At 38.3% G+C, this 27,852-nt stretch overlaps 1 protein-coding gene across 1 annotated transcript; it reads right to left on the minus strand.

Annotated features, from left to right (window-relative positions):
• Positions 1-373: 373 nt before the first annotated feature.
• mtbp (MDM2 binding protein) lies at positions 374-27,701 on the minus strand. Its single transcript, XM_066690950.1, has 22 exons — positions 27,385-27,701; positions 27,014-27,097; positions 26,277-26,350; positions 25,763-25,911; positions 25,284-25,342; positions 24,825-24,966; positions 24,500-24,614; positions 21,333-21,449; positions 18,562-18,656; positions 17,494-17,566; positions 16,005-16,122; positions 14,701-14,871; positions 12,772-12,885; positions 11,419-11,583; positions 10,722-10,815; positions 10,256-10,414; positions 5,992-6,087; positions 5,600-5,866; positions 2,498-2,729; positions 2,060-2,173; positions 1,581-1,646; positions 374-1,017 (listed from the first exon to the last, which is right to left on the minus strand). The coding sequence occupies exons 1-22, from the start codon at positions 27,455-27,457 to the stop codon at positions 979-981; spliced, it is 2,616 nt and encodes an 871-aa protein (XP_066547047.1). The 5' UTR covers positions 27,458-27,701; the 3' UTR covers positions 374-978.
• Positions 27,702-27,852: the final 151 nt, after the last annotated feature.

Genomic DNA, 27,852 nt, shown 5'->3' on the forward strand with positions numbered 1-27,852 from the left:
CGGGCAGCAAACCTGTCAAAGCTCAGATAATCAGAATGGCAGGTGAATGCTATTCCTTTTTTGTAGTGGATTTGGGTTATAATACCCATACATTGATTATCTCACAGGGTTAAGGAACTAGAGATACATGGGTAAAGTTAGCAAAACTCTCCTTACAAATAATGAATGCAAGTGAAATCCAAAACATGAGAGTTTTACTTTAAATTCTGGAATCATTCCTTTTTTAGAGAATTGCATTTCAGAGAATAAAGACTGAGCAGCTTTACCTTACAGTCTGTTATTAAGGTCTGCAGGACACAATAAACTAATCTCTGCAGTTTCATTGCTCACTATAAAAGCTACTCATCACTTTCCTTCAGTGTTTGCTCCTAGGCTTTAGTTTTTGCACAATAAGAAGTTAGTCACAAAGTCATAGTTTCCTGATGGATACCTACTGAATAAGAAGCATGTTACAGTAAAAATATTCCGCAGACTCTCACTGTTATGCATCTGCTTGGTTATTAACTCAGGAAATATGTCCACAAAAAGAAAATAAAGAGTCTTTAGAAAATGTAGCACTTTAATAAAAAATTAAAAAAAGTTAACTATATCTGACAGTACAAACAAATACTAGAAAAATAAACATGAAAACAATTGGTTTTAACTTAAAACATTACACACTTTTTTCTGTTCAGTTTGACCCACTTCATGTTAACATAATTGTCAGTCTGGAATGAACCGTGTCCCTCTTCCCTCCGTCTCATTACTGAAAAGCAGGTTTTGCATTCAAAACATTACTAGGAATTTCAACATCCTGCAGAAATCGAAAATGACTCGTCGGGTGTAACATCCTGCAGAATTCGTCAGTCAAGCTTAGAGTCAATGAAAGGCACTTGATATCAGTTATATCCACAAGTCCAATATCGATAAAATGAATTTTCCAAATCTTGAAAAGAGGTGGAATGAGACCCCTCCCCCCCAGTTGTGCTAACAGGGTTTTTATTTCTTTGAAGATTTCTCCAGCACCCAGTCAATTACCTGCAGCAACAACAATACAAAACAAAAAATACATTACAGCAGTCAGAAAGAAACTTGAACTGGGAAGACTTCACAAGTAAATGAGGACTACATTTCTCAGATTGCGTTGGATAGTGTAACCTCATTTTATCTTTTTGCGCACTATGAAACCCACTCTCTACCCACGATTAGATGGTGACAGATAATAACATGGTTCTGGAAAATTATACATCAATTACAAAATTGGAGATGCAAAGCGAGATTCAACCATTTTATTCTGTCCGTTTCCTTCAGGTTTATATCCAGACCAACAGAGCAGGCACTTTTCGAGAGAGGCTGTGCTATCGTGTCGCAACACTGAAGCAACTGAGCATAACTCTGCCTAACTCACTTGGAAAATGATTGACGCCAAGAATGATTCATGTTTACTAGGAATTGTCTCCATAATACGGGGAGAAACTCGTTTCCAAATCATTACTAGACTTGATGCACATCAGTGGCCACACAGATCATATTTGGTCATGACTGTGTGCTGAGAGGATTTATGAACACTAATAATAGAAAATGTAAGATCAGTTATTTACCTGTTTAGCATTACTACCAGCGGCTTTTTTCATTTCGTCTTGAAGGCCACGAGAAGTTTTCAGATCCTGTTAAAAACATAAAATAAACTTAGCTTCATAAAAAGGGCATGTGAGTATGTTTATGTGAGTCAGGACCCTAGAGATGCACTGTATCATCTTTTTCAAGGGGTGAGGGGAAGTTCACAAGAAACTTAAAACAGATTAGAGTGGATGATTTGAAAAAACGAATTCTTTCCATAACACACATTTTATAGTCAAAGAACTACAGTACTGAACCCTGTCACTCAGGTTTCAATACTATTCAAGATTATGACAGCTTTTAAAAACAGGAAAGGAAAAAGCGGTTTATTTGTTTTCGGTTATCATGTGTTGCCTGACATCAGAACCACACAGGTTTTTGTTTTTTCAGCACAGACAATTGATCCTGGTTTTAGAATTGACGTCAATTAAAAGTTACAAATGAGAAACGAGACACAGACCTTCAGGTAAAACTTCGAGATCTCGAAAAGACGCTGGCTGCAGGCCTCGAAGCATGCGTGATCTTTTGTTATCTCATGATGTTTCAGTGTTTTTGCAACAACCTCTTTCAGCATCTAAAACACAAACATAAAAAAATTACCATTAATAGTAAGCCCCCCCCCCCCCCCCAACATGTAAGCAACAGGTCACAGTTGCCTCATGACGTATATATGAACCATTTGAGGCAGAAGGTATGGCTTAAGAACTCGGATTACCCTGGGCTGAAAAAACAGTTAAGAATGAAATCAAGCAAATAGTTCATGCAAAGGTTCGATAAGACTGATAATCAAGGACTCCCAAGTATAAAAGGTAATAAGAATCTGGGCTAACCGCAGCTTGGTGTGATTTTATTTTCCAGTCCCTACCAAATAAAAATAAATAAGAGAGGCCTTTCTTACACGCGCATGCTTCTGTGAGCGGGACTCTGTGGTGGTTGGCATCCTCTCCTGGCCCTGGGTCTTCCCCTCAGTGGGCTGTCCAATCCTCGCTGTGGGGTTGTGTCGGAGGGGAGCCAAGGAGGTTGACCGGGACCTGTGGGGCTGCTCCCTCAGGGCACGGACGGCCGGGTGGTGTCCACTGCTGCCGCTGCTCTGCAACAGAAGGGAATCGCTGCTCTCCGATTTAGCCAGCCTGCCGTAGAAACAAACACCACAAAAACATGAATAACTCGATGGCAGCACTGACATGGAAGGGTCATGTTTTTCTCCCACTGTTCTTTTGTGTGTTTCAGAACGTGTGCCATTATGCACTTTTCGATTTAGGAAGAAAAAGAATCAGTATTAAAGTGAATTACTCAATTACTCAATTCCCCCCTCCCCCTTAAAACAAACATAGCTTCATAGGGAATCTGAGTGGGAGGAACAGTCAGAAAATTCTATCGCTGTTGCGCTTCATACAGAGCTCCATCATATTAAAGCAGGTGGCTAAACACTAAGAAGGCCCGAATAACTGGATTTGGCTCATGAAACTGAAACGATGGTGAGAAAGTTACCACAAAATAAATTCTTTAAACTTTAAACAGGACTATGTTTTTAATTTTTTAGATTTTTTTTTCTTAGAAGAGCAATGGTAATTTCACATGACATTGTAGTATTTGTATAAAAAAAAAGACGGTGTGAGCAAATGAAACTGTGTTAATACACACAGCAATTTAATATCGCCACTATATCTAGACTTCATTTTACAGTAAACAAAAAAGCATCAGGAGAATACTTTGTTGGTTTTGTTTTTAAGTATAATGTTTAAGTAAATAAGTAATAGTTTGGTATAGCAGGACTGCCAAAGTAGTTTGTCTAAAGCATTTTAAAATATGCAAACTCAGGTCCCTTCAGAACGAAAGGGTTACTCAAGTTTTATTCAATATAATCGCAATACGTTACCACAGAGTGTTACTCAGTGATAAGAAAGAAAAAAAAGAAAACCATTAGGTACGAAGGAGGAAAACACAAAAACCCCAATAGGATAACAGAGACTTTTATAGGAGAAAATAAATCTGTGCCGTAGGCTGTATGTTTTCAAGACAAACTGGGGGGGTTACCATGAACACAGTAAACATTCTCTCTCTCTCTACTGTGGTTTCTAGGTGAAACTTGTGAGAAAGATAAAAAGTGTTAAAAATGCAGTCAAGGGTAAATGTTTTAGCATTACTCCTGTATGATCCCTGGTAGGTCATGCTAACAGGGGGCTGTGCATAATGCCATTTGACTTATGTATATAAAAGTACAAAATCGTCAGTTTAAACTAAGCATTACTTTGTCTAGTTTCTTACTGAAAATAAATCAGTTGACTACACCAAACCAACTCCAATTAGGTTTATATCATACATCGTCACAATATTGCATTCTTAATTAAGGTTAATGAAAAAAGATTAAGCACCATAATTACCCACTTAGTAGCTGTAACACATTTTTCTTCAGCAGCAAAAAGTGATGATGGAAACTGTCAACCAGATATAGAGGGATATATATATATATATATATATATATAGATATAGATATAGATAGATATAGATATAGATAGATATAGATATAGATATTGATATATATACACACACACTTATCGATTCTACATCAACACCCACATTTCAGCAATCGGACGATCGATGAAAATTTCCATCCTTAATTTCCTGTTTTGCATGTTGAGCACCCAGCACGTACTGAATACTGCTCATAAGTGAGCACTGTCTTCTAATTACTGTCAGGCTGTGTATTATAGCTATAACTCACAAGCAAAGTATATGTTTACATAGCCAACAATACTTGTCATATCTGTATGAACATGTATTCAGCATTTCATACTAATATCAGAACACTTACACACTGTACTTTCGAACACTTAGACTCGACTTAGACATAGCCTTTCAGTTAGGTTTGAAAGGGTGGAGACACCACAGCTACCTGGTGATGTTTCAGGAGTGAAATCATTTACTGCCGCAATCTGGATTTTAAACATGAATTCCATGCTATGCTGGTTTTGATAGTGTTCGATCGCCGAGTTTTAATAGTACCAACTGTGCATTTTGTTTATACCTTTTACATCCATGGTAAAAGTGCTTGCAATTAAAACATCCTTCTTCCACATTAGCTAGATGGTCACATCATCACAATCTGGGCATTTGTGACAGCAGGCTGTCCAGTACTAATAGCACTCAAGGTCTTTATTATTTAAGTTTTGCACACTATATTTGAACATAACTGGGGGTAGATCAATGAAATCAGAGATGCGGAACTACTGCGAGAGGATGAGTAATTCATATCATCCGCTTCTTCATTTTGTTACAGCCTGCTCTGGTTACATTTCCTCTCCTGGTGGCTCTTCTTAGTGGTTCTCAGAAATTGGCCCTCAGATTGCGATTCCAGATAAATGCTCTTCCGAGTGGAGTTCCAGCAGTTAATGAGCTGAGGCGAGGCGAGGCGGGGCCAACGGCCGCCCTGCATAGTCCTGGCATTGAATGGAGCCAAGTACATCATTAACAACGGAGCAAAGCTAACCCGCTTCCCTGTCTCACTTCCTCACAGACGGCCTTGAGCATGTTTGTTCAGAACTTAGCATGCCCAATAACCTTAATATGAACAGGAACAGGGAATCACCCAGGACACAGAGAACAGGCATTCAGTGAAAAAACAAACAGACTAACAAACAAAGGAGAACCTTTGCATTCAGGGCAACATGAGGCTTTAGGAAAGCCCTCCGAGTTCTCATTTACATCAGTAAGCTATTGCATATATAATAAGGCAATTGCAAACATGCACAAGGAGGCCATGTCTGGTTTCAACTTGTTTCTGTATAATATAGCCCTGCATGAAGTAATTTAAACTAAAACATGGTTACAAAATACAGTGCAAGATTCTTATACTCCAGTAGTTCTGGGGTAGTGTAGCAGAAATGTGGTACATCCTCCATACCTTGTATTTGCCTATTGTGAGACCAAATACCTTCTCATGATTTTGTGGCAGCTATGAAACTAAATTGAAGCAATTCCTGCTTAGTTCGGAGGTTACCTCTTATGGGGGTAGGTGCCGTCTGCCTCCTGGGACCGGCGCTTCTGTCTGCCGAGCTCTCCCTTCTGTTCCAGCTGCCAGGCCTCTCCATCTGGGACGCTGCCCGGCTCAGACAGGACAGCCGGGGAGGGTGCCGGGCTCAGGGTGAACGGCACAGGACAGGTCTCCTTAGAGCAGGTGGTGTGGGTCTCGTAACGGATGAGACGTGACTGCAGCTTCACAAAGCCTTTATCACGATCTAAAGCCTTCCGGTCATCCAGACAGAACCTGAGAGAAGTGGGAGGGGACAACAAAATGAAAAAGCTCGTCCGGGTCATTAACCAGAACTGATTGGGTCCATTTGGTGGCTCTAGCTTTCCACTAGACACAGTCTATCAGAGTAAAGAACGTACTCAATGCCATGGTAGTGAGAGTTGGCTGCCTTGTTGAACGGTAACTTCTGTACCTTCCGAGGGGTCAAATCAGGGGACAGCTGGAACGCGTTTTCCCTGTAAAAATTTAAAACATAACACAAATATTTAAATCCAGCAGACGTCATGTAGTTTTCAAAGATTAAACAAAGAGGCTTTTACCAGGCCTAGCCGAATGTGTTAAGAGATCCTTACTTTAATCTACATTTTAAGGAAATGTACATCTTCCAGCCCAAAGAGGTTAGATGTGGTGCCAGTGTGAAGTGCAGATTGGATTGAGGCGCCCATTTGTCATAGGCAGCTAATTGTATTGGATCCTGCAAAGCGTGTAATTATTTAACAAATGGAAAAGATAATCTCGAAAAGTGGTGAGGCTTCCCTCAATAATTATACGGATATACAGCGATGACAGGCATGTATTAACCAAAAAAACATCTAGGAAAAGTATGCCATATGGGGAAAAGAAAGAGCTAAAAATTCTGAAATAAATCCAAGGGCATTGTATCACTAGCTAAATGTTTTACAGGCTCAGAAGCAAATGGGGGACAAAAAGCACTCTGGAGAACACTGCCGAGCACAAAATGCTTATTGTCTCTCCGCCAGGTTCTTCTAGGTCTCTGTTCCCATTTCTGGGCAGCACAAGAGCTGCACATAAAACTATTTTCTTGTGAGAGTCAAATAGTAATTGAGCTTGCAATAAGTAAAGCTGCAACTTCTCAAGCTGACAACTGATTGTCTGGGATTGAGTTCCTCAAAAATAGACATATGTTACTGAAAGTCTCGAGTATCTAGCAGGAAATATTCTGAAACTGGACATTTCAGTGGACATTTAAATTAATTGCAAAACAGAATGAGACTTGTTTGTTTTCCATGTATTATTTGATTCACACTGTACATTTACAGGAAAACACATCTTTTGGAAAGCTAATGTATTCCAAATACAAAATCAGAACTATTGGATTAGTAAAAAGTATGCTTTTCTAATTTTACGTGATCACCAATTTCAAATTCCTTTGGAGAAAATGTGGGGCACTTACAAATGTACAGTAGTTGACAGGTAGAAAATAACAGTTTGAACATCTGCAGTAAATTATAGGAGAGAGTTTTAGGAGAAGTGCATTTATGCAATAGAATATATTTTGCTTCTCTGGAGGGTATTTTCCCAAAACAATAATTTTGGAATATTTCAGTATGTTTTAAGGAAACAGTCTGTGTGTAATACATTTTTGGTTTCTCATGCTTATGTAAATGTACCAATAGTCACGTGACTGGGCTTATTTATTTTAATAAATGGCGTTTTGTATGAAAACATTTCTATCACATAACCTTTGAGTGAACAATTCGTGGGCTCTGTTTGCCATGTTTACAAAGTTGCCATGATGCCAATTTGGTTTGTCCTCTTATCCTCCTCATACTTAAATATAGTTAGAATAGCTTTAACACACGGATAATCTGTAATTTGTCTTTAGCCATGTAAAAATATGCTAGTCAAAGCCACTGGCGGCTGGTCAGAGGAGGGAGGAGCCTCCTTATAAATTAGTCAGAAATGATTGTAGGTAAAAGCAATAAAAATGACTTATTTTAATCACTTTCTTACAAAATTGTTCATACCTTGATGACGATGACCATAATATATATATACATTTTTTTTTCTCTTTCATTTTCCAAGATACACAGGCGATATCATACGCCCACATTCATTGATTGTATTGCACGCGGGCCAGAGGAGGCTGAAAGCTTAATGGCTCCTCTCGTTAATAAATTGACCAATCAGAATGGATGTTCAAATATTGCAACGTCATTTGTTTCCGTCAAAAACGCTTTCAGAAAAGGCAGAAGGGAGGCAAATTGAATTGTGCCTCCTTCGGCATAAATAACCAATAAGCATTGATCTCCCATTCCTGAACCAATTAGCTTTCATTATCACATTGAAACAAGCCGCCCAATGGTTGGGAGAGAGAGCGGCAAAACCTCACTTTTGCCAACATGGCTGTAATGGCTAGTGTGGATTATTTACAAAATAATACAAATAATGTTGTACATACTTAAGAAACACTACAAGTGAAGAGCGACTGTCCCGTTTGGCCAAAATATCACTAGAATCCAAATTACTGAAGGACCTCAAAGGGAGTGGACATTTGTATGACAGGGCCATTTATAAATTTGCAACAATGAAGGAGCGGAGGATGGAGTTCATCTACAAATAGGTGAGTAGAAATGTTAGACCGAATGGGGCCCTCCATTCATAATTTAATAAATTATTGTATTGGATTGATAATAGTCTGTAGACAACACTGATTTGTTCTAATAATTTCCTACTTTGACAAGTGTTGGTGATGGGAATTCAAGACACTCACGTGATGATTTGACCATTTATTCATACTGTAGACATGGAAATAGGTTTGACTTTGGCGGAGTGGATGTACACAGAGGAAGCACTCCCTGCCTCTAGCATTAGCGAGCACATACGTAGAAAATGAGGCAGGGAGGAAATAGAGTAAAAATCCCCTTGATGGATAGCAACCTACAGACAACATGGGGGAGATGGGGATGGTGGAAGTTGGCAGCAGCACAGAATAATACAGCGACAGGGGGTGAGAGTACGCATATCCATGCGACTTTTACACTGCTGCCTTATCGGACATGAACCTCCGGGCTGAGCAGCTACACAGTGATGAGCGAGATGACGTGCTGCCCAAGTGCCATGCCTGAACTAGGCTTCGCTCATGTACTGTCAGTTATCAAATCTTTATATATTATCTCCATATAGGAGCCTAATTATCACAAAATAGGTGATAGTCTAATAATGTTTTGTCATAGCTAATGATCAATTTAAATTTACACCTCAGCCTCCTCAGAAAATTCCCCCACCAGCCGCCGCTGGTCAAAGCTTTTTTGGCCTCAAACCTAAATTTCAATATAGGAATGTGTGTGTTAGTGTTTAAAATGACTGTCTTCAGCTGGATACAAGTTCTTAAATATTGTGCATGTAATATTTAGTTAAACTTGGGATTAATTGTCAAATAGAAAAATGTAATGAGGGATATAGTTTAGCATTTTGTGGTTCATTGAAGAGATAGCTATTTGCCACACTGAAAAGCTTCTCAAAACCAGATTCACAAATCAGCACAGAAGAAATATGACAGGGAAATCAGTATGAAGAGCCTTCCTCACAGCACACTACAACTCTATATACGGAGTCTGGGGAAAGTCACAAACTCTTACCTATCATGGCAAACTACCAGACACAACAATGTGAAGCACGACTTCAATCATGTTTCCAGAGGGTATGAACAGCTTGATCTCTCTAAGGAAATCCTTATCAGAACGCTCCAAGAGTCAACAGGGAAGCTTTGAAGACACGATTCAAAGACAATATTTCTGACAGAATGCTTCTTGGCACACAGCACCTGCTAATGCATAAGGGAGCCAACCCTTTTCACTGTGCAAGCCCTGCCGTACTGTGACTCGGCGTGCCATTCTTCCAAGTCACAAAGACTGTTCAGTCGAGGTTTAAAGATGTTAAGGTTCCAATACTTTTTTATTTTCTTTGTTGAATGTTTTTATTGGTTTTCTTTTTGCCCTCTTCTCTTTTGTATCCCCGCCACAGACTAACTCCCAGAGTTCCCAATAAACAACACGAGTACATATTATATTTTAATGTATATGTTAACCGGATTTGTTTCCTATTTTAAGCCTGTTTTGCTGCCTTATCTGAAACACTGAGTTCAAACATGACTTCAGCCCTTCTAAGCCAAATGTGAGCCAAGGGATATTTAATACAACATTTTCTGTTTTGCCCAGTGATAAACAAATTCTGCGGTTATGCAATAAAAACACCAAAAGGAAAGTTAAAGCCACAGAATATTCACCATTTCTGGGTCATTTTGTTTTTCTTCAGACATAACTTCCACTAAAGTAAACTACAAGAGAACTGAGTGCATTTGGGAAAAGTGCAATGATGTGAAAAAAGAAAAAAAAAAAAAAAAAAAACGTGTTACAAGTGAACTTGAATTTGCTTTCAAATAAATTCATGTCCAATTAAATTTTCCTGGTGTGAAACAAACCAATCCCAAACTGAAAAGACATTGACATTTTCATTTTAGCTGGAATGATTTGAGCGCTCTATGAATTCATGCTTGAACACTACTTATTTGAGGCTGAGGCGGGCTTTTTGTTTAGTTAGTATTGGAAAAGTGCACACTAAAATTAAGGGCTTTGCTAGAGTTCAAACGTGGACACCTACCCTCTCTGGATCTGAAGGGGCTGTAGCTCTCCTGTAGGCAAGCCCTCCGGTGTGAAGTATTTCAGCAGCTCTTTAGCATCCAGCTGAGTGGAGGGCAATCTTTGACCTTCTTTAGGTCCCAGTAGAGACTCCGAGGACCCTGACAACATAATACCCATCCTAGACAATAAAAACAAACAAAAATAAAGATGAAAAAAATGATAAACACTGGATCAATTATATTGGTGGGCATGTACATAAATCTCACAACCATCTAATCCCAGTTTGAGAGGGGTTGGATTTACTTTGATATGGGTTTGTTTTCACCCTACCTTTTAGTAAGGCCTTGCTACCTTTTCTACCATTTCACACAAAAGACCACTAAAAACTGTATATTATCAGAAAGTCTTTAATTGCAACTAGTTTATCTCCTTCCTAGTCGCATCCTTTCACTGACTTCCTAAAGGGAAACAATGCAGCATGCTACCTCATCTTTTGCCGGTTTTTCTCCTGGTTTTCAAAATTCTGCAGGACACTTCTCTCTGGGGTTTCTGTACATTTTGTGTGCCTTGAATCTGATCCTGAAAAGCATACATTACATTAGATCAGGTTATACTCGAATGTGAAATTAAACAGAGCTGTTAGAAACAAAGGGCCCGCAAAAGAACAGGTGCACTGTTATATTACACAGGGTATAATTACATTGGGTTTTACATAAGGTATACAGCTAATAATGATGGGACTTTCATATAGTTATATTCAATTAAGTTCAAGTAAATGCAATCCTCCTTAATAACATAAACACAAACAAAACTAACAAAAGGAGTAACGGCTTCACAGTGGACTATACAGCAAACTAAATTACAATCCTCCAATAAAACATGACCATCATCTCGTATAACCTCCATGTGACACTTATTATTGAGAATTATTGCTTCATACCGGTGACAATAGTATGTGAAATGTAATAGCATTGATCTTTGGAAGAGATCGTATTCATGTCAGAAGTATGACTTGTCACTAAAGCAGATTGGCTTGTTTCTTAATTAGAATTCAATTGTAGTAGAAAGTAATGGGTTTTGTTAGGATTGATCATTGGTTCAGTACATAAACTTTAAAAAATGAAAATACACTATTTGGACTTTCAAAAAGAACAATGTGATCGATCAGGAACTCAGTCATACCAGGAGGTGTTTGTAGACGGTTCTCTTTCAGCTTTTTATCATGAAGCAGTGTTCTGGGAAGACTGTCATCATACATCTTTAAATACTGTTCCCTAGCGAGGGTCAATAGCACCTTCAGGTCACGGACTGGAACTGATGCAGGGTTGTTGCTTTCTTCTCTCCTCCCTATAAGGCACAAAACAAGTTAACTACATTGAAAGCACTGCCTTTAACACACCCTCTCATTGTAAAACTTCCAGTAGGTACTTTACAGGGAGAAAAATAAACAGCATGCCCAGGTCCAAGTGATCAGATATACGCTCGGGTTGTCACGTTTGCATTACAGCTGATCTTTTTAATGTTATAAGTTTACTTCCAAAAACTAGCTATGACAAATTATGAAATAGATACATTTTCCATTTCACATTATATACAATAAATTAGAAGCAAACAAGACTTTCTCGTTCGATTAATTTTATCTGAAGAATGGGGTAAATTCCTGGTGGTTGCCCAAGGCACAGCAAACAAACAGAAAGCACAGCACTTTTTGCTGAAGAAAAGCTGTGTGTGATATTCAGAGCTGTTTTCTAGCTAATTTAAGGTCATGGTTGGATAAAATAGATATACATTCTCAAGGGAAAATGGGGTGTGACTTCATTGGATTAGTTTTTTGAGCCATGGTGGCAATTACAAAAATATCGGAAGAAAATATCAATTTGCACAGACGTTTTGGTTTCAAGCTCGAAACACGTAAGCAATGCCATACATCTCCTGCTTCAAATGCAGAATGCAAAAGGCTCATGGAGAAAATTAAGCACAGAGTCTTTTTCCTGTTGACACCTTTGCAACATGAAAGCCATTTAAAGAGCTATCAAGGAGACCCCTTTCCACTACTTAATTTTCACATTTTATCAATTACTGACAAAACTGGCTTTCTATTTCCACTTAGCTTCCACACACTGACATGGATTTATGGAGGTAATTGTTGGCAGGCATTTTGTAAGCACACAATGAAATATTATGTGCAATTTGCATATGGATCGTTGGTTGAAAAAGTCAGAAAAGCTACCTTGAGGGCAATATTTTCTTTAATACCTAACACTTTGATTCATTTGCATAAATACACTGATATTTCAGTAAGGTTTTGGGAGTTAAACTACTTAAATATATATAGTTAGTTGCTGATCTTTTTATTTGTAAAATGATTTAACTTATTTTGTTTGTTCTTTTTCTCTTTAGTATTATAAGGTAACAGGTTTTAGCACGGTGATTTAATCCCTTAATCTGTCTACCAGAAGAATGAAAGGAAATTAAAAAGATTAGGTGTTGATTAAGGATACGAGTCCCAATGTCAAGTTCAAGCTCATTACTTACGAAGGCATTCCTGCACAGCCAGTCCCTGCACCTTGGCCAGCCCCCTTTCCCTGTGTATCAGCTGGGCTCCACGGAGACAAGGCACTGACCGCAGCAAACCGGCCACATCTGAGCCTGTACAAACAGCATGCTTTAGCCGAGATCCGTGTATTGCAACCGCAACTCCAAAACTTTAATTACAGGTAATCACTGGCCTTTTAAGAACGTGCCTGTAATTAACAGTACACTGGAACTCCTAAATGTTGGGAGTCATTATTATTTCATTTGTATTTATTTCTTAGAAGACACCCCTTACCCAGGGCGACATACATTTTTAACAAGAACCATTTTCAAAGCATTACTAAGTGCAGTAAACACAATAAGTGTAAAATACATTCTGCATGAAGTCATGAATACTCTGGTTTTTATTTTTTAACAGGTCAGAAACATATTGGACAGTTTTCATTTGTATGGAATACATGGAGAATAAATGGAGAAATTATACAAAAGAAGGACTTGATCATTCCAAATGGTTTCTCTTAAAATGTCACAATTCCCAGAGTAAGACAGAATAGTTTGTTCCCTGCATTTCCTTTTTCCATTATTATTATTACAACTGATGTTCATAATATGATGGGGTTTTCAAACTCAGTTCCTGGGAAGTCACAGTCTCTTCTATTTTTTATTTAATTCACCTACATAGAAATATAGGCTATAGAATAGTTTTAAGATTTTTTTTTTTAATCAGATGATGGTTTAAAAGATATCAGCCTAGGGAGAAGTATGAAAGCCAAACAATTAATAAGGCAATTAATTTCATTAACTAACGAAAAGATGGTTTGAATCAAAAGCACCGTGGCCCGACTGGAATTCAGTTGGAGACCCCTGAGCTAGGTATACCAGTAGCTATAGTAAATAGAGACATACAACTAAGAACAAATAAATCTCCTCTGAACCCCAGTTTTCTTTTACTGACCTTGGTTTTACATTCAAAAAACGACCTTGATAATAATTGCCTTTTGTTCTCACTTTTGGCTCAGGTTGTCAAGAGTTCCTCATTACACTTTAACCACATGCAACACCAACTAATGCTACAGTTTTTAATTAGCAATTAAATATTAACATGTTTGAGGCTCTTTGCAGCTTTATTGCGACAGAGGCAGCAGTAGCCCTTAAACGTGCCAGTTTTTTAAGAGGACCATTGCGTGCAACTTTTCAACTTAATGTGTTCGTTAAAGTGAAATGCAACCTATAAAAAAAGCCAGAATTGAAAGGAGGAAAGGTTTAAATTGGCTACTATTTCAAGCTGTAATTGCTTTCTAGAGAGGTATCAATACTTGCATTTCCACAGTAAAACAGGTTAAATGACCACTTAAGACTTTTAAACCAAAGTTAATCCTCAATGCTAAAATGAAGAAAAGTCATAAGTCAGAAGAAATGCATGGTCAACAGATTGAAATAGACAGAATTGTGGCAAAGTCTCTGGTCATTTACTTTAAAAAAATATTTAAAATATCTGGCTTTTTTTAATTGATCCTAAAAACATTATTTCCCAAAATAGGGAATCCTGTTTTTATATGTAGTGCAGAAACAAAGGATACAGGAGGAGGTTTCAGATGACTGCAATGGCCATCTCTCAAAGCTCCAACTCCCAAGATCTGAATCCTATTGAATGGCAGTCCAGAATTATATGGAAGCCAAAATGAAAAAGAGGTTTCCCAGTAGTGAAGACCAATTATGGAGTATTCTACAAGATATCTGGTACTTTAGGCCACAAGAAAAGACCAATTATACACTGGTAACATGAGAATGTAATTCACTTAGGAGTCAAAACTACATCACCAGTACAGCAAATTTTTCCCCACAAATTAGTTTACACCACAGTATAGCTTTATTGTGGGAGGAGCAAAGGGCTATCCAATCACATCAGAACACTACTCTTTTGCTTACCTGCCCCAGGCATTGACGTCCCGCTGAGCATCCCATTGACTGTAGCCAGAGCAGCAGCGCCATTCATCTGATTGGCAGAATGAATCAGTCTGGCCCTACAGCTCCCACTGTCTGTGCCTTGGACCAGGAGAAAGTATTGACCGCTCTCCCCTTTCATCTCAACAGCTGGAGCTGAAGAAAGAAGATCAAGGGATATGCATTCAGCACAAAATACACAGAAACAACCCTAACAATGAAAAAAAAGTGCTCAGAACAGAGCTTGGGGGATCATCACAAGTCTAAACTGAATACAGATGTGGTTGCTGACAGACAGATTGAAATTGAGAGCGGCGGAGTGATATATGATTGCCATTATACTTGGCTCAGTGAGGCAGGCTGGAAATACAAGAGTCTTCAGTAGCTGGGCACAAGTTCAGCTTCTGTGGAGAGCTCTCCATTTGAGTAATAGCATACAATTGTCAATGAATCAGGTTTATGGAGCACAATACAAGCCTCCTAGAATTCAATTCAATGCCTGACAAGTAGATCCCTATAGTATCTGAAAACACGCATTCCAGTGAAGTGCACACGTGTGTATATGCAATGTCTCAGTTTCTTTGTTTAATAAACAATATGCATTAAATTAATACATTGTTTCAAGGGTGTGAATATTATAGATTGCTTTTACAGTAATTTAAGCTTTCAGATCTCATTAGAATTTCTGCTATTCAGAACCCCAACAGTGGGTTTAAATTACACTTTTTAAAATATAGGAAGAAAACTGAACTTACCCTTAAATACACATTAGTATGTATGGTATGATTACTAAATGATATGTTTTAGTGCAGTTTTAGTGCTGTTTTAGTTGTGACTAAAGTTAAAGACACTTACAGAAACACAGAAATACTTGCTTTATAACAAAATAACAAATTTGGCTAAAGAAAGCGTAGTGTTATACAATGTTATGCTACTGCATTCTTTAACAGGATAACAGAATCTAATATGTAAGAACATTTAGGGCCGGATTAAATCACAATTTTGACCCACCCGCTAATAGCAAACTACAAACCTGTAACCATAGCGGTTACATTTGTGATTAGAAGAAAGTGTCATCTTACTAAAAATGAAGCCGCAACTGAGTACAGTTCTGTAGTTTTCTATTAGCAGTGTGGGTCAAAGTTTTGATTTAATACGGCCCTTAGTGTAGTGTGCATGACTGATACACAAAAATGAAGTAGTGTTTTGTTGATTGAAGGGCCATTTAAATAGCCACTGCAATAGTGCATGCAAGGATCAAAACTTGAAGGGATGCAATGAAGACTCACCAGTGAGGGATTTGGATTTCTTCGCCAAATTCTCTTTCCATTTCTGTGTACTTAACTGACTTGCTGGGGGAACGGCCACACTGCTTACAGTGCAGGATAAAGCGAACAGAGCTCCAACCTACGAATTAAGACACAAAAGCCAATAAAGTTTAGATCACGAATGTTGACACATGGCTAAATGCTTAATCGGAGGGAAAGACGCTATTGTTTAAGTACATATTCCATATTATTAAATGATACATTAATATACGCTATATATTCTTAGTAGTTTTGTATCAAACTGAAACTGTATTCAAGTTCAGCCCCATCAATTATTAATTAACAGGGTCTTTTCCTGCAGAGCATAATCAGTCATTTACAGTTAGTCCTAAAAGGGCATTCAACAGACAGAAAAAGGGCTGAAAGAGATAGAAAACAATAAATCAACAGCAGCAACAAAATAATGTATGACTGAGGCTTACAAATCATAAAGATCTCAACACAAAGCATGATGAAGTTCAAGCACTTACAAGATGTTTATGAATCCTCAAATAACTACAAAATAAAAGCCAAATAATCGCAAATGATGTCTTATTTAGTAAGGCAATTAGTTCAGAAGGCGGCAGACAGGATTGATGTAGACATTTTTGCTTTTCAATCTACCTCTTTAAAATGTATGGCACTGAAGTGGAGTAATTTCTTAGATTTATGTTATAGTAATCTTTCCTGATACTATGCTGTGAGTGATTTAAGTGCATTTTGGATTAAAAAAAAGAACAAATAATTGCACCCCTACAAGGTTTCTGCACATTGCATTAGTAGGAAATGCTGTTATTTCTGCTCATACACACATGCAGTTCAAAAACAAGAAGAGACGCAGTAATTGTTACCGAAGAGCAGTTTGAGTAAAGATGATCTTAGCAGAGATCAAAGCCTCGTGACATTAAACACAAGCCTCAGATTCCTTTGTTCAATGCAGCTCCATTATTTTACTATGGTACCATACGTCTTCCATGAGACAAAAGTCACCCCGTTATTATCACAAGTAAAGGAAATGGGTCGCCTTACAATTCTGTTGGGGAAATATTTAGTAAAGCTTAGCATTTTAAAATACACCTTGTTTATATAGCTGGCAACCACAATGCCAGAGCAGTCGTTCAAAAGAATTGAGGGCAGTATTTTTTCTTCTAGGAAACATGAAAGTCAGCAAAATTGTAAATACACACAACCCCGGGGGGTGGGAGAAATTAAAAAACACAACTGGAGTGCAGTAGCAACAACAATCCCCAGTGCCTTTTGAGACTCACAAATGAGGGAAGTAGTAAACAACAGCCCAATGTTTCAGTTAGGTAAGCGGAGTATTTCCTTAGTCTGCAATACTTAAAAATAAACAAGAGGTGTAAAGGGTTTATTGGAAGCACCTACATGTATATTTCATGAAGTCCAACAACACCATAATGCAAATGGAGGCATTCTGTAGACCAAGCAAACAAAGAAATCCTATACAAACCGTGTCACGCAAAGTGTCAAGCTGATCCAGAAGTAGCTGAGATTTGCCTTTGCCGGGTTTTGTAAGCACTCCCCTGGATATACAGGTTAAGGTTACGGTTATATAGTAGTAAAACTCGGTGAATAACAGAGAGGGGGGATGGAGGAACAAATATGCAACTACTAGTATAATTATGAATTCCAAAATATGTATAATCCTGCAGCAGAGGCTTTTGTTTTCTTCCATTTGAGAAAATACAGTAAAAACAGGTGATTGATTCGTAAAACAAATATTGTTTGCATGAGGATAAAGTTGGACAAGATTCAGCTTTAACACTTAGACACAGAAGCAGTAACACAGCAACTCTAATACTGCTTCAGCCCCCCCATATATTCTGCAAATAAGTTTAAAAAGGTTCAAACAAAATTCAAACTTCAACTATTTTTTCCCCATTACTGCTTTATGCCGTGCTTTGAACACAACAGAGTGTTTGTTGACAAGGCGAATATTGGGAGGGAAGTGAAAAAAGCATACAACACCGAACTTGCTCCAGGCCAATTATTACCTCCAAGAGTAAAGTGCAATACCCTTTAGACATTCGGTTGCCCTGCACACTTAAAAAGTCAGCGAGTGGAAGTAAATAATTAATTGTTGAACTCCACTGTGAAATTTTGAGCTACTGTTGCATTACAAAAAAAAAGACAAACCCTCATAGAACGAATAAGGCCCGGACAGAGGGATAGGGAGTACTTACAATCTCCTCTTCCAATTCTTTCAGGCTCCAGCAGTTTGTTTTATTAATCCTAGAAAATATTTAGAAGTGTTTATTTATAATGTCTAGGAATGTGCTGTAGTTTCCATAATCAGATTTGCTGCCAATTGCCAAAATCATTTTAATCCCTATCATCAGAGGCCAACGAGATATGGAGAAAGTCCCATTATTTCTTTAACCACAGTAGAACTTAAACTCAAAGGCAACTGACTGCTTTTCTTACTTTCAGTTCATACTACCCCATTAATTCCAAACTGACTTTGCGTTTCTACATTTCACATGCAGAGTTTTGAAAGCGGTGTCTCTGTGAAGGATACAGTTCAAAATCAGCACTGGACTGGAAGTAGATTGGAAGGTCAGAGAGTGCCACCACCTGTAATAAATCTAAAACAGGCTTGTAATACTGGAACACCTGAGGAAGAGAGAGAGAGAGAGAGAGAGAGAGAGAGAGATATGTAACAGTTATTATGTATTAAGTTTCAGGAGAAAGTCAGACATCTGTTTTCATCAGCTTTCACGTATCACCCTGCTAGATTTCCAACTAGGCTTATCCAATGCAGTTTCAGGTATTCCATCAAATAGCCCAGTACAAGTTTATAAAAGCTAAATAAGCACGTTTAACGGCATGCACACTATAGATTTATCTATAAACAAAGTAAAAAGAAAGGGCAACCTGGTCTGAAAGGCATTATAATCATGCTCAAAGATTATTATTTTTAATTAGGGGATTTCATGAAAGTACAACAATCCTGAACTGTATTGACAAAGGACAAACCAAAGTATGACATGAAGATCTATGAAACAAGAAGAATCCAAAGACACTAACAGGACATGTTTGGTGCACTCAGGACAGGAAACGGGGCACTCGTTTACAGAGAGAGTTGTGGGCGTTTAGAACAAACCGCCAAGCCACAGTATTGAAATGGTTTCCTGGGGACCCTTTTGAAGAGACATCTTTTAGAGATCTTTGGATTGAGCTTTCAAGATAGGCCGAACAGTGAATCAAAGTCTCAATACAGACGGAAAGGCTTCTTCTGGTGTGTAACCTTTGTGATGTTCTTTTCTTAGAAAATGTGGGGCTTCAGAATTACAGAAGAGAATGGGATTTAAAAGCAAGTGCGGCCCCCATTGTGGTCAACCCTCATCTTGGAGGGCCGCATTTCGGCACCAGCCACTTTAAACATCGAGAGAAATACTGCATGTTCCTTAAAATTAATAATTTGCTCAACTGAGTGACAGAGTGCCAATACAGACAAGGACAAACAAAGTAATCCTGTAGGAAAGCATACAAAACACTTTTAGTCAGTATTCCTTACTTATAGATTTAAAAAACTGTTGATAATATTAAAGGTAAAAGCACCGAAAATAATTAAAGCTACCACTAACCAACACACAACCAAGACTTATTTTAAATCCAAAATCACCTACAAGTTCCCTCAAGCTCATGAGCCGCCCCCGTTGAATGACACTGTATACATTTCTAATTAGTTATTTATGTATGGATATGCATTTATAATTCTAACTCATCTTGATATAATCCGGTGAACCTTTTATAAACATGTAGGATTTGACAGTCAATTATTACCCCCCCATCTCAGACAATGCAGCTTGATTAGGATTTTACAGCCTACTTCAACATTAAAAGGGACACATATATGGCATTTCCTGTTATTCAATACCTCTCCTGCTGAATGTTTTCCCCACACAATCCTCTTGTTCAATGTCTATTAAATAGTTTTATTAATCCGATCCTACCAAATAAGCCCAGGGCAAACTCTTTTAATACGAGTTCTCAAAAATGATTTTGGGGCTGTGGAAGCCCACTAAATGTCACTCAGTGGTGAAGAACGGTGGGTTAAAAACCAGGGCAACGGTGAAATACATCCCCACCTGTTTGATATATACAATATAATACAATACGGGATAATACTCAACTGTAGTGAAAAGAACAGAAGCCAGAGAACTGAATTCATATTTGAATCTATCTGATAGAGGTATCGGTCTATTGTGAAGTCAGCACGAGTTATTCAAATAAATAATTGACCTATGTGCTGGATAAAAAAAAAAAAATAGATCGCATTATTAAATGGTCACTAAAGAGTGTGCTGTTCTCATGAAACCATCAACCCCGTCAATATTTCCTCACCTAAATGAACAGGGAAGCAAACTCTATATCACTGAAATGATTTGCGGACAAAAAAAAAAAAGTGCATTGAAAATCTGACGCATGAACAGACATAAGACAGATACACTAATCAATAAACCTATTTTAACCGGGGCGCTTGTACTCAGCAGTACAATAGCAGGCAGGGAAAAAAGAAAAATTCTAATCAGGGAGTTGGTCAGAATGGTGAAAATGACCAAGAAGCACAATATACTACCTTGATGAGCTAAACTACAGCTTTTTAACAGTTATAATATACATTCCTGATGCATTAGTAATGCACAAGGCCTCTGAATCGGAAGTGAAAATAGAGTAACAGATGGGTGACTCCGTTTTACCCTGAAAGCACAGCCATAAACATGGATATGGATACATTTTACAGCAAATACACTCTCGTAAAAAAAAAATGACAAAAACAAAACAAATATAATGTCACTAATAAATCCCAGTGCCATAAATCTGAAAAGAAAAAAAATTACCTGCCACAGCACAGGGATTTAATTTAATTATCTAGAACCAGCATCACTATATTACCAGTTCACCTGATTAATCTTCAGTGGAAAAACACTCATAACAAAAAAAACATTTCACATTTTCCATTTTACAGCCACCAGATGAAAGCAAAGAAGGGAGTGGGTGTACGTTAAAGGAAAGTAAGCAAATGCACAGCCATAAAAACAAAAAGGACCAGGTCTGGCATGAAAAACTCAGAATCAGAACTAAATTAAAGGGCAAGTCGCAATAACATGGACTGTGACTATTTAGAAGCCATTAATTCTCTTGGTTCTCTATATCAGTTTTACAGACAGATGTAATAATTGTGTGGCTACTGGCAGTAATGGATATGGTATAAACTGTAGCTTCCCAGGAAAATAACTTGTAAAATATTATGTAAGAGGTTCAGAAGAGACAGATGGTGCTTACCTCGGTGTGAAGTTTATTGACTGTGGGTGTGCCACTGCCAGATGACCATCCACTGCCCCACACGTTTGAAGGCACTTCCTTCAGGCAGAAACCACCAAATCTCACCTCTGAGGCAAACTGCACATAACATAAGATAATCACAGAGTGACTAAGTGCTGTTTAGTGTACTGACTAGAAGTACAATTTGTAACGCCCTTGCATCAAACATACAGTTGCAGTTGAATAATTCACACCCTCCATTTGAAATCATATTGATCTTCGATTACTTTTAGATTCATAACTGTTGCAAGCAGCATTTCCACTGAAGGTCATGGTACATTATGACTGGGCCACTACACAAGCAAATTCCAAGCAAACAGGACATTGATTTTCCTTTATACTAATCTCTGATCAAGTGTATAACTGCATAAAAACATACAATGCCTTGCAAAAGTATTTAGACCCTTGATGCATATATATATACACTCACCTAAAGGATTATTAGGAACACCATACTAATACTGTGTTTGACCCCCTTTCGCCTTCAGAACTGCCTTAATTCTACGTGGCATTGATTCAACAAGGTGCTGAAAGCATTCTTTAGAAATGTTGGCCCATATTGATAGGATAGCATCTTGCATTTGATGGAGATTTGTGGGATGCACATCCAGGGCACGAAGCTCCCGTTCCCCCACATCCCAAAGGTGCTCTATTGGGTTGAGATCTGGTGACTGTGGGGGCCAGTTTAGTACAGTGAACTCATTGTCATGTTCAAGAAACCAATTTGAAATGATTCGACCTTTGTGACATGGTGCATTATCCTGCTGGAAGTAGCCATCAGAGGATGGGTACATGGTGGTCATAAAGGGATGGACATGGTCAGAAACAATGCTCAGGTAGGCCATGGCATTTAAACGATGCCCAATTGGCACTAAGGGGCCTAAAGTGTGCCAAGAAAACATCCCCCACACCATTACACCACCACCACCAGCCTGCACAGTGGTAACAAGGCATGATGGATCCATGTTCTCATTCTGTTTACGCCAAATTCTGACTCTACCATCTGAATGTCTCAACAGAAATCGAGACTCATCAGACCAGGCAACATTTTTCCAGTCTTCAACTGTCCAATTTTGGTGAGCTTGTGCAAATTGTAGCCTCTTTTTCCTATTTGTAGTGGAGATGAGTGGTACCCGGTGGGGTCTTCTGCTGTTGTAGCCCATCCGCCTCAAGGTTGTACGTGTTGTGGCTTCACAAATACTTTGCTGCATACCTCGGTTGTAACGAGTGGTTATTTCAGTCAAGGTTGCTCTTCTATCAGCTTGAATCAGTCGGCCCATTCTCCTCTGACCTCTAGCATCAACAAGGCATTTTCGCCCACAGGACTGCCGCATACTGGATGTTTTTCCCTTTTCACACCATTCTTTGTAAACCCTAGAAATGGTTGTGCGTGAAAATCCCAGTAACTGAGCAGATTGTGAAATACTCAGACCGGCCCCGTCTGGCACCAACAACCATGCCACGCTCAAAATTGCTTAAATCACCTTTCTTTCCCATTCAGACATTCAGTTTGGAGTTCAGGAGATTGTCTTGACCAGGACCACACCCCTAAATGCATTGAAGCAACTGCCATGTGATTGGTTGGTTAGATAATTGCATTAATGAGAAATTGAACAGGTGTTCCTAATAATCCTTTAGGTGAGTGTATATATATATTTTGTATACTTGAGTGATTAAATCATTCAGAGTATTCAGACCCATCAAGCGTTGGCAGCAATTACAGCTGTAAGTTAATTTGGGTAAGTCTCTACCAGCTTTGCACACCATCTGGGTGCAATTGTTGCCCATTGTTCTTGGCAGATTTGCTCAAGCTCTCTCAAGTTGCTTGGGGATCGCTTATGGACAGCAGTTTTCAAGTCTCTCTCAATAGAATTCAAGTCAGGACTTTGACTGGGCCACTTAAGGACATTCACTTTCTTATTCTTAAGCCACTCCAGTGTAACTTTGGCCTTGTGCTTCAGATCATTGTCACTGAGAAGCATCCCCATAGCATTATGCTGCACCACCAGGCTTGACTGCAGGGATGGTATTGACTGGGAGATGTGCTGTGTTGGGTCTGCGCCAAATGTAACGCTTGGAATTTAGAACACAAAATTCAAATTTTATACAACACCTTTGGCCACACTTTTGCAGTCAGGTGCTTTAAGATGGCTTATTTTTAATAATGGCTTGTATCTCACCACCATACCATACCATTGTGACATTTGCTCCCATTTCAGCCATTGTAGCTCTGTAGTTATTGTTGGCCTCACAGAGGCATCCCTCACCAGTTTTCTCCTTGTCCAGCTGCTCAGTGTGGAGGTAAGGCCTGATCTAGGCAGTGTCTAGGTGATACAATGCACCATCCATGTCTTGATTGTAACTACTTAAGTAGATTGTGCTCACAGGGATATTCTGAGACTTCAGTATTTTTAATACCCTTCTACTGATCTGTGCTTTTCATCATAATTTTATCCTTGACATGCTTTGAAAGCTCCTTGGTCTTCATGATTAATTCTTTGCTTGAAATTCATTAGCTGACCAATTAACCTGCCAGAGAGGTTCATTCTGAAATGAGGATAACTACTATTGTTACACTGAACAACAGAGGCCATTCAACTAATTGTGTGGCTTGTTAAGGTCATTTTGTGAACCTGAATTAATTTAGGGTTCCACACTGCAAGGGGTTTGAACACTTATACAATCACGATTTTTTCACAGATATACTGTATATTATAGGTCTTACCTTAAAATCCTCAAAGCACCAAAATAATAAAATGGTATTGGTTGCTAGGATTACAATGCTAATTCTATCAGAGAAAGTAAACTGAAGTCTGCTGAAGGGCTTTTCCGATTATGAGGTTGAACGCCTCCTGGTGGTGGAAATGTTTAATATTTATATAACATAATGCTTTCAATTTGAGATCATTCGGAAGGTGTTTAAAGCATGTAACTCCACCAAAATGTGACTTTTGGTTTCACCTAATTATGTACTATTTGGATAATTACTTCCTTTCTCATAGACGCCTGACCCTTTAACCGATAGCATAGTTAGTTTCTAATGGACAGATTCACATTTCGTATATTTACCATAACATTTGGTGTATAATAATGACATTATAAACAAGGTGATTAAAGATAATGTGAACCTTTTTCTCCCGAATGAGGACACTTCCCCTCCAGATTTCCTTCCCATCAAAACAACACTCAAGATTATCCTGAGAGCAAATATGAGCTGACAGGTACGCAGCTGCTTTCTGCCACCTGTGGAGAAAAGACTAATTTGAAGCACATAATTCACAAATCATATTAAGCACTTAATTCAATTCTCATTTGTCTTTCACAACATAACTACATCCATTTGACTTAATCATAGATGTTACTATGCTTTATGATCATCCCACTTCTCATGTAGTGGCATTGGCCTAAAACTTAAACTGAAGAAAACATGTCAATAAATACATTAATTGATACCCTGTTGCATCTTCAGTCACAATCGTTATTTTTGCAGAATGCCACGTCTGCATGTGCTTCAGAGACCCCAGGACCAGAAGCAGTTCTTTTAAACTGGGCGCTTTATCCTCGGCCAGAATGATCACATCCAACAGAGCTTTTCCTGTGAAAAAGGAAAAGCGTTAAGGACATTCTCCAAACTTACAGCGAAACAGACATACACAAGTAGTGAAGAAACTTAACAAAGTGGGGTGGGGGAAACACATCACAGAATACCATATTCCTCACATTTCATGAAAAAAGACACCACCAGAAATCTCTTTGAATGATGCAAATTCTATTCAGCTTGATCCATGTTCTGGAAAACTGGAAACTAATGCCAAAAAGTATATTTTTTCACTATGGAAAAACGTGTCTTACATTATTCATATTTACTCTTGGATCCTATAAGTAGAAGAATTGTACTGTAAAAATCAGTACCTGGAGGAGGAAGCTTGTCAGACAGTTGATGCAAGCCTTCAGCAGCTTCTTCTATTAGCCTGTTAGACAGAAATTAATGCCCATGTGAAACAGATCTGCGCTGACATTTGTAACATGACATTTATGTAATAATGTACAATTCAGAGTCAAATATGCAAAGGAATAGGGTGAATTCCAGTGTCCAAATAAAAGGATGCACACAACTTAAGTCATGATATTGGGCAGGGGGAGGAGAATGTGCATCTCTTCAGCTGAATACTTACTAAACTATAATGGAAATCTGAATAGAGAATATATTTACACATTAAAAAATATATAAAACAAGGAATACGTGCAGATAATATTAATGACAACTTAACACAGGTTGGAAAACAAAAGGTCCTCAATATAAATCCAATTACACTCTAGATGTTGGCAAATAAGCACATTTTATCCAGGAGCTTAGCCCTGACATTGAACAGAAATGTGATCTTTCATACTCGGCCTGAGACGGAGCATCTGTCAGGTCCTCATCCTCCTCGGGGCTCTCAAGAGCATTTCGGCAGGCCTCGACGGCTGAAGGAGTGGGCTCTTCACTATCACTCCTCAGCAACGTGTTTCCGATATCTTCCCATTCTGAGCTGCAGAACTGAAGACACACAGAACACTGACATTGTCTTTATTCTTCATTTGATTGTCATTCACTGCTAAAAGGACAGATTATAACAGTGCGATTTGCAACAGATTATATGAGTGGGCTCAGAAACTCTTGCCAGAGCTCCAAAATGTGATATAACCAACAAACACGACCTCATCTAAATGCTTTTTCTTGGTAATGTAAAAAAGCAATAAGAATCTCAAAAAGCAGTAGTCTGCAAAGGTTTAAAATGGTGAAGCACTCCAACATAAACTTAATTTAGTGTCTCTTGAGTGATTGAAGTTAACCACTTATAAGGCCTCACCTTAACAAAAACCCAAATCATTTTCTGCTGGATTATTAGATAGTTTGTTTACCTGTGAAAATCCACGGCAAGCCTGAACAGCAAAGAAGCACCTCTGTGGAGCCGGGTTCCCACTGAGCGAACAAGCTGATGGGAAAAGACAGAGACAGAAACAGTCATTGGCAGACTATGTGAAAGGTATGTTCCAGTACTTGATGCTGTTGTTTCACTCAATTTACTGTATGCCTAGGATTATAGCATCCCCGGTACAATTTCCACACACCCAGCACATATCTGTCCACGAGTACGCTTTAGTGTTAGGAGATACTGAAATCCTTTAGGCAAATTAACTGGATACATGTTTCATAGTGAATTTTCCCTCCAATACAATGCATGCCCACCTCAGACTTCAAATCATATACAGCTCTGGAAAAAATTAAGAGACCACTGCAAAATTATCAGTTTCTCTGGTTTTACTATTTATAGGTATTGTGTTTGGGTAAAATGAACATTTTTGTTTCATTCTATAAACTACTGACAATAATTCTCCCAAATTCTAATTAAAAATATGAATGGAACAGAATGGCTAAAAAATGCAAGGTCTAATGTATGATCAAACCAGCCATGAAAACAGATTTGCAGATTTGTTAGTTGTAGAACAGACTGTGTGAATGATTAAAGATTGCATACTCAGTTTTATAAATAGGATATGTAATCAAAATAATAATGTGAAAGATCATGTGATTGATATGTAGCCTACTTAAATAAATGGTGGTCAAATGGAAAACGAAAAGGCAATCAAGTGCTTACCTGGAAATGGTGAATTATTTGCTTTGCAGTGATTATTAGAAATTTCTTTGAGGGATTCATAAATCCTGTGAACAGCTGTCAATCCTGGGGAGAATACAGGGAAAGTGTGAAGTGTGAAGTGTAGGCTACGGCTCAGCTCAGCCACGGTACAGAATGGCATAAACAATAACTAAATAAATGCAATACGACGTTTTATTTGTCTTCCCATTCCTAATAATTCGTAACTATAGTTAAATGAACAAGCATAGTTATGTTGAAGAACAGTTGCATATTTCTAACACCGAGTAAGAACGAAAAACCTGGGTTTGAAAAAGATGGAAAAAAGCTAAAAACAAATGTTTAGATACTATACGAAATGACGTAAATATTACCTGTAAAACAACTTTCTCCGTTCTTTGCAGGCTCGTTTTTGTTCAAAATAACAGCTAACACATACCGATCCATGTTTCTTTTATTAACTTAAAAATAAATGCTATTACTAAGAACTGCGGGAATATGAATACCCCGCCCTTTGCTACTAATGGATGTATTATTTTGACGTCCTGGACAACTTCAAAATACCGTCGGGGGGAAACAATTTTCCAGTCTTTTTTATATGCTGATTTTATTCCTTTCTCTTCGAAGTTCACCATCGATTTACACATCGGCTGTTCATTAAATACGACCAGTATTGTCTGTAGACAATAACTGGCTTAACATAGTTATTATGAAACCTGAGATTCATAGATACAACTGGAACACGTATTTGCTGCCGGGGAACTAATCGGCTTCATTATGGTGCTGCACTGATTGTCATGTGACCGGAGACACGGTACAGTCTTGGTTTATTTGACACAACC

Source organism: Amia ocellicauda, chromosome 18, assembly GCF_036373705.1.
Source record: "Amia ocellicauda isolate fAmiCal2 chromosome 18, fAmiCal2.hap1, whole genome shotgun sequence".
Lineage (NCBI taxonomy): Eukaryota > Metazoa > Chordata > Actinopteri > Amiiformes > Amiidae > Amia > Amia ocellicauda.

What these genes read in the sequence shown, in the direction of transcription:
- mtbp (XM_066690950.1), bottom strand. Translation starts at nt 27,457, where the DNA reads ATGGATCGGTATGTGTTAGCTGTTATTTTGAACAAAAACGAGCCTGCA. An exon ending in GGCACCTACCCCCATAAGAG is followed by an intron (nt 2,730 to 5,599) that starts GTAACCTCCGAA and finishes TTTCTACGGCAG; the next exon opens with GCTGGCTAAATCGGAGAGCA. An exon ending in TCTCGAAGTTTTACCTGAAG is followed by an intron (nt 1,647 to 2,059) that starts GTCTGTGTCTCG and finishes TGTTTTTAACAG; the next exon opens with GATCTGAAAACTTCTCGTGG.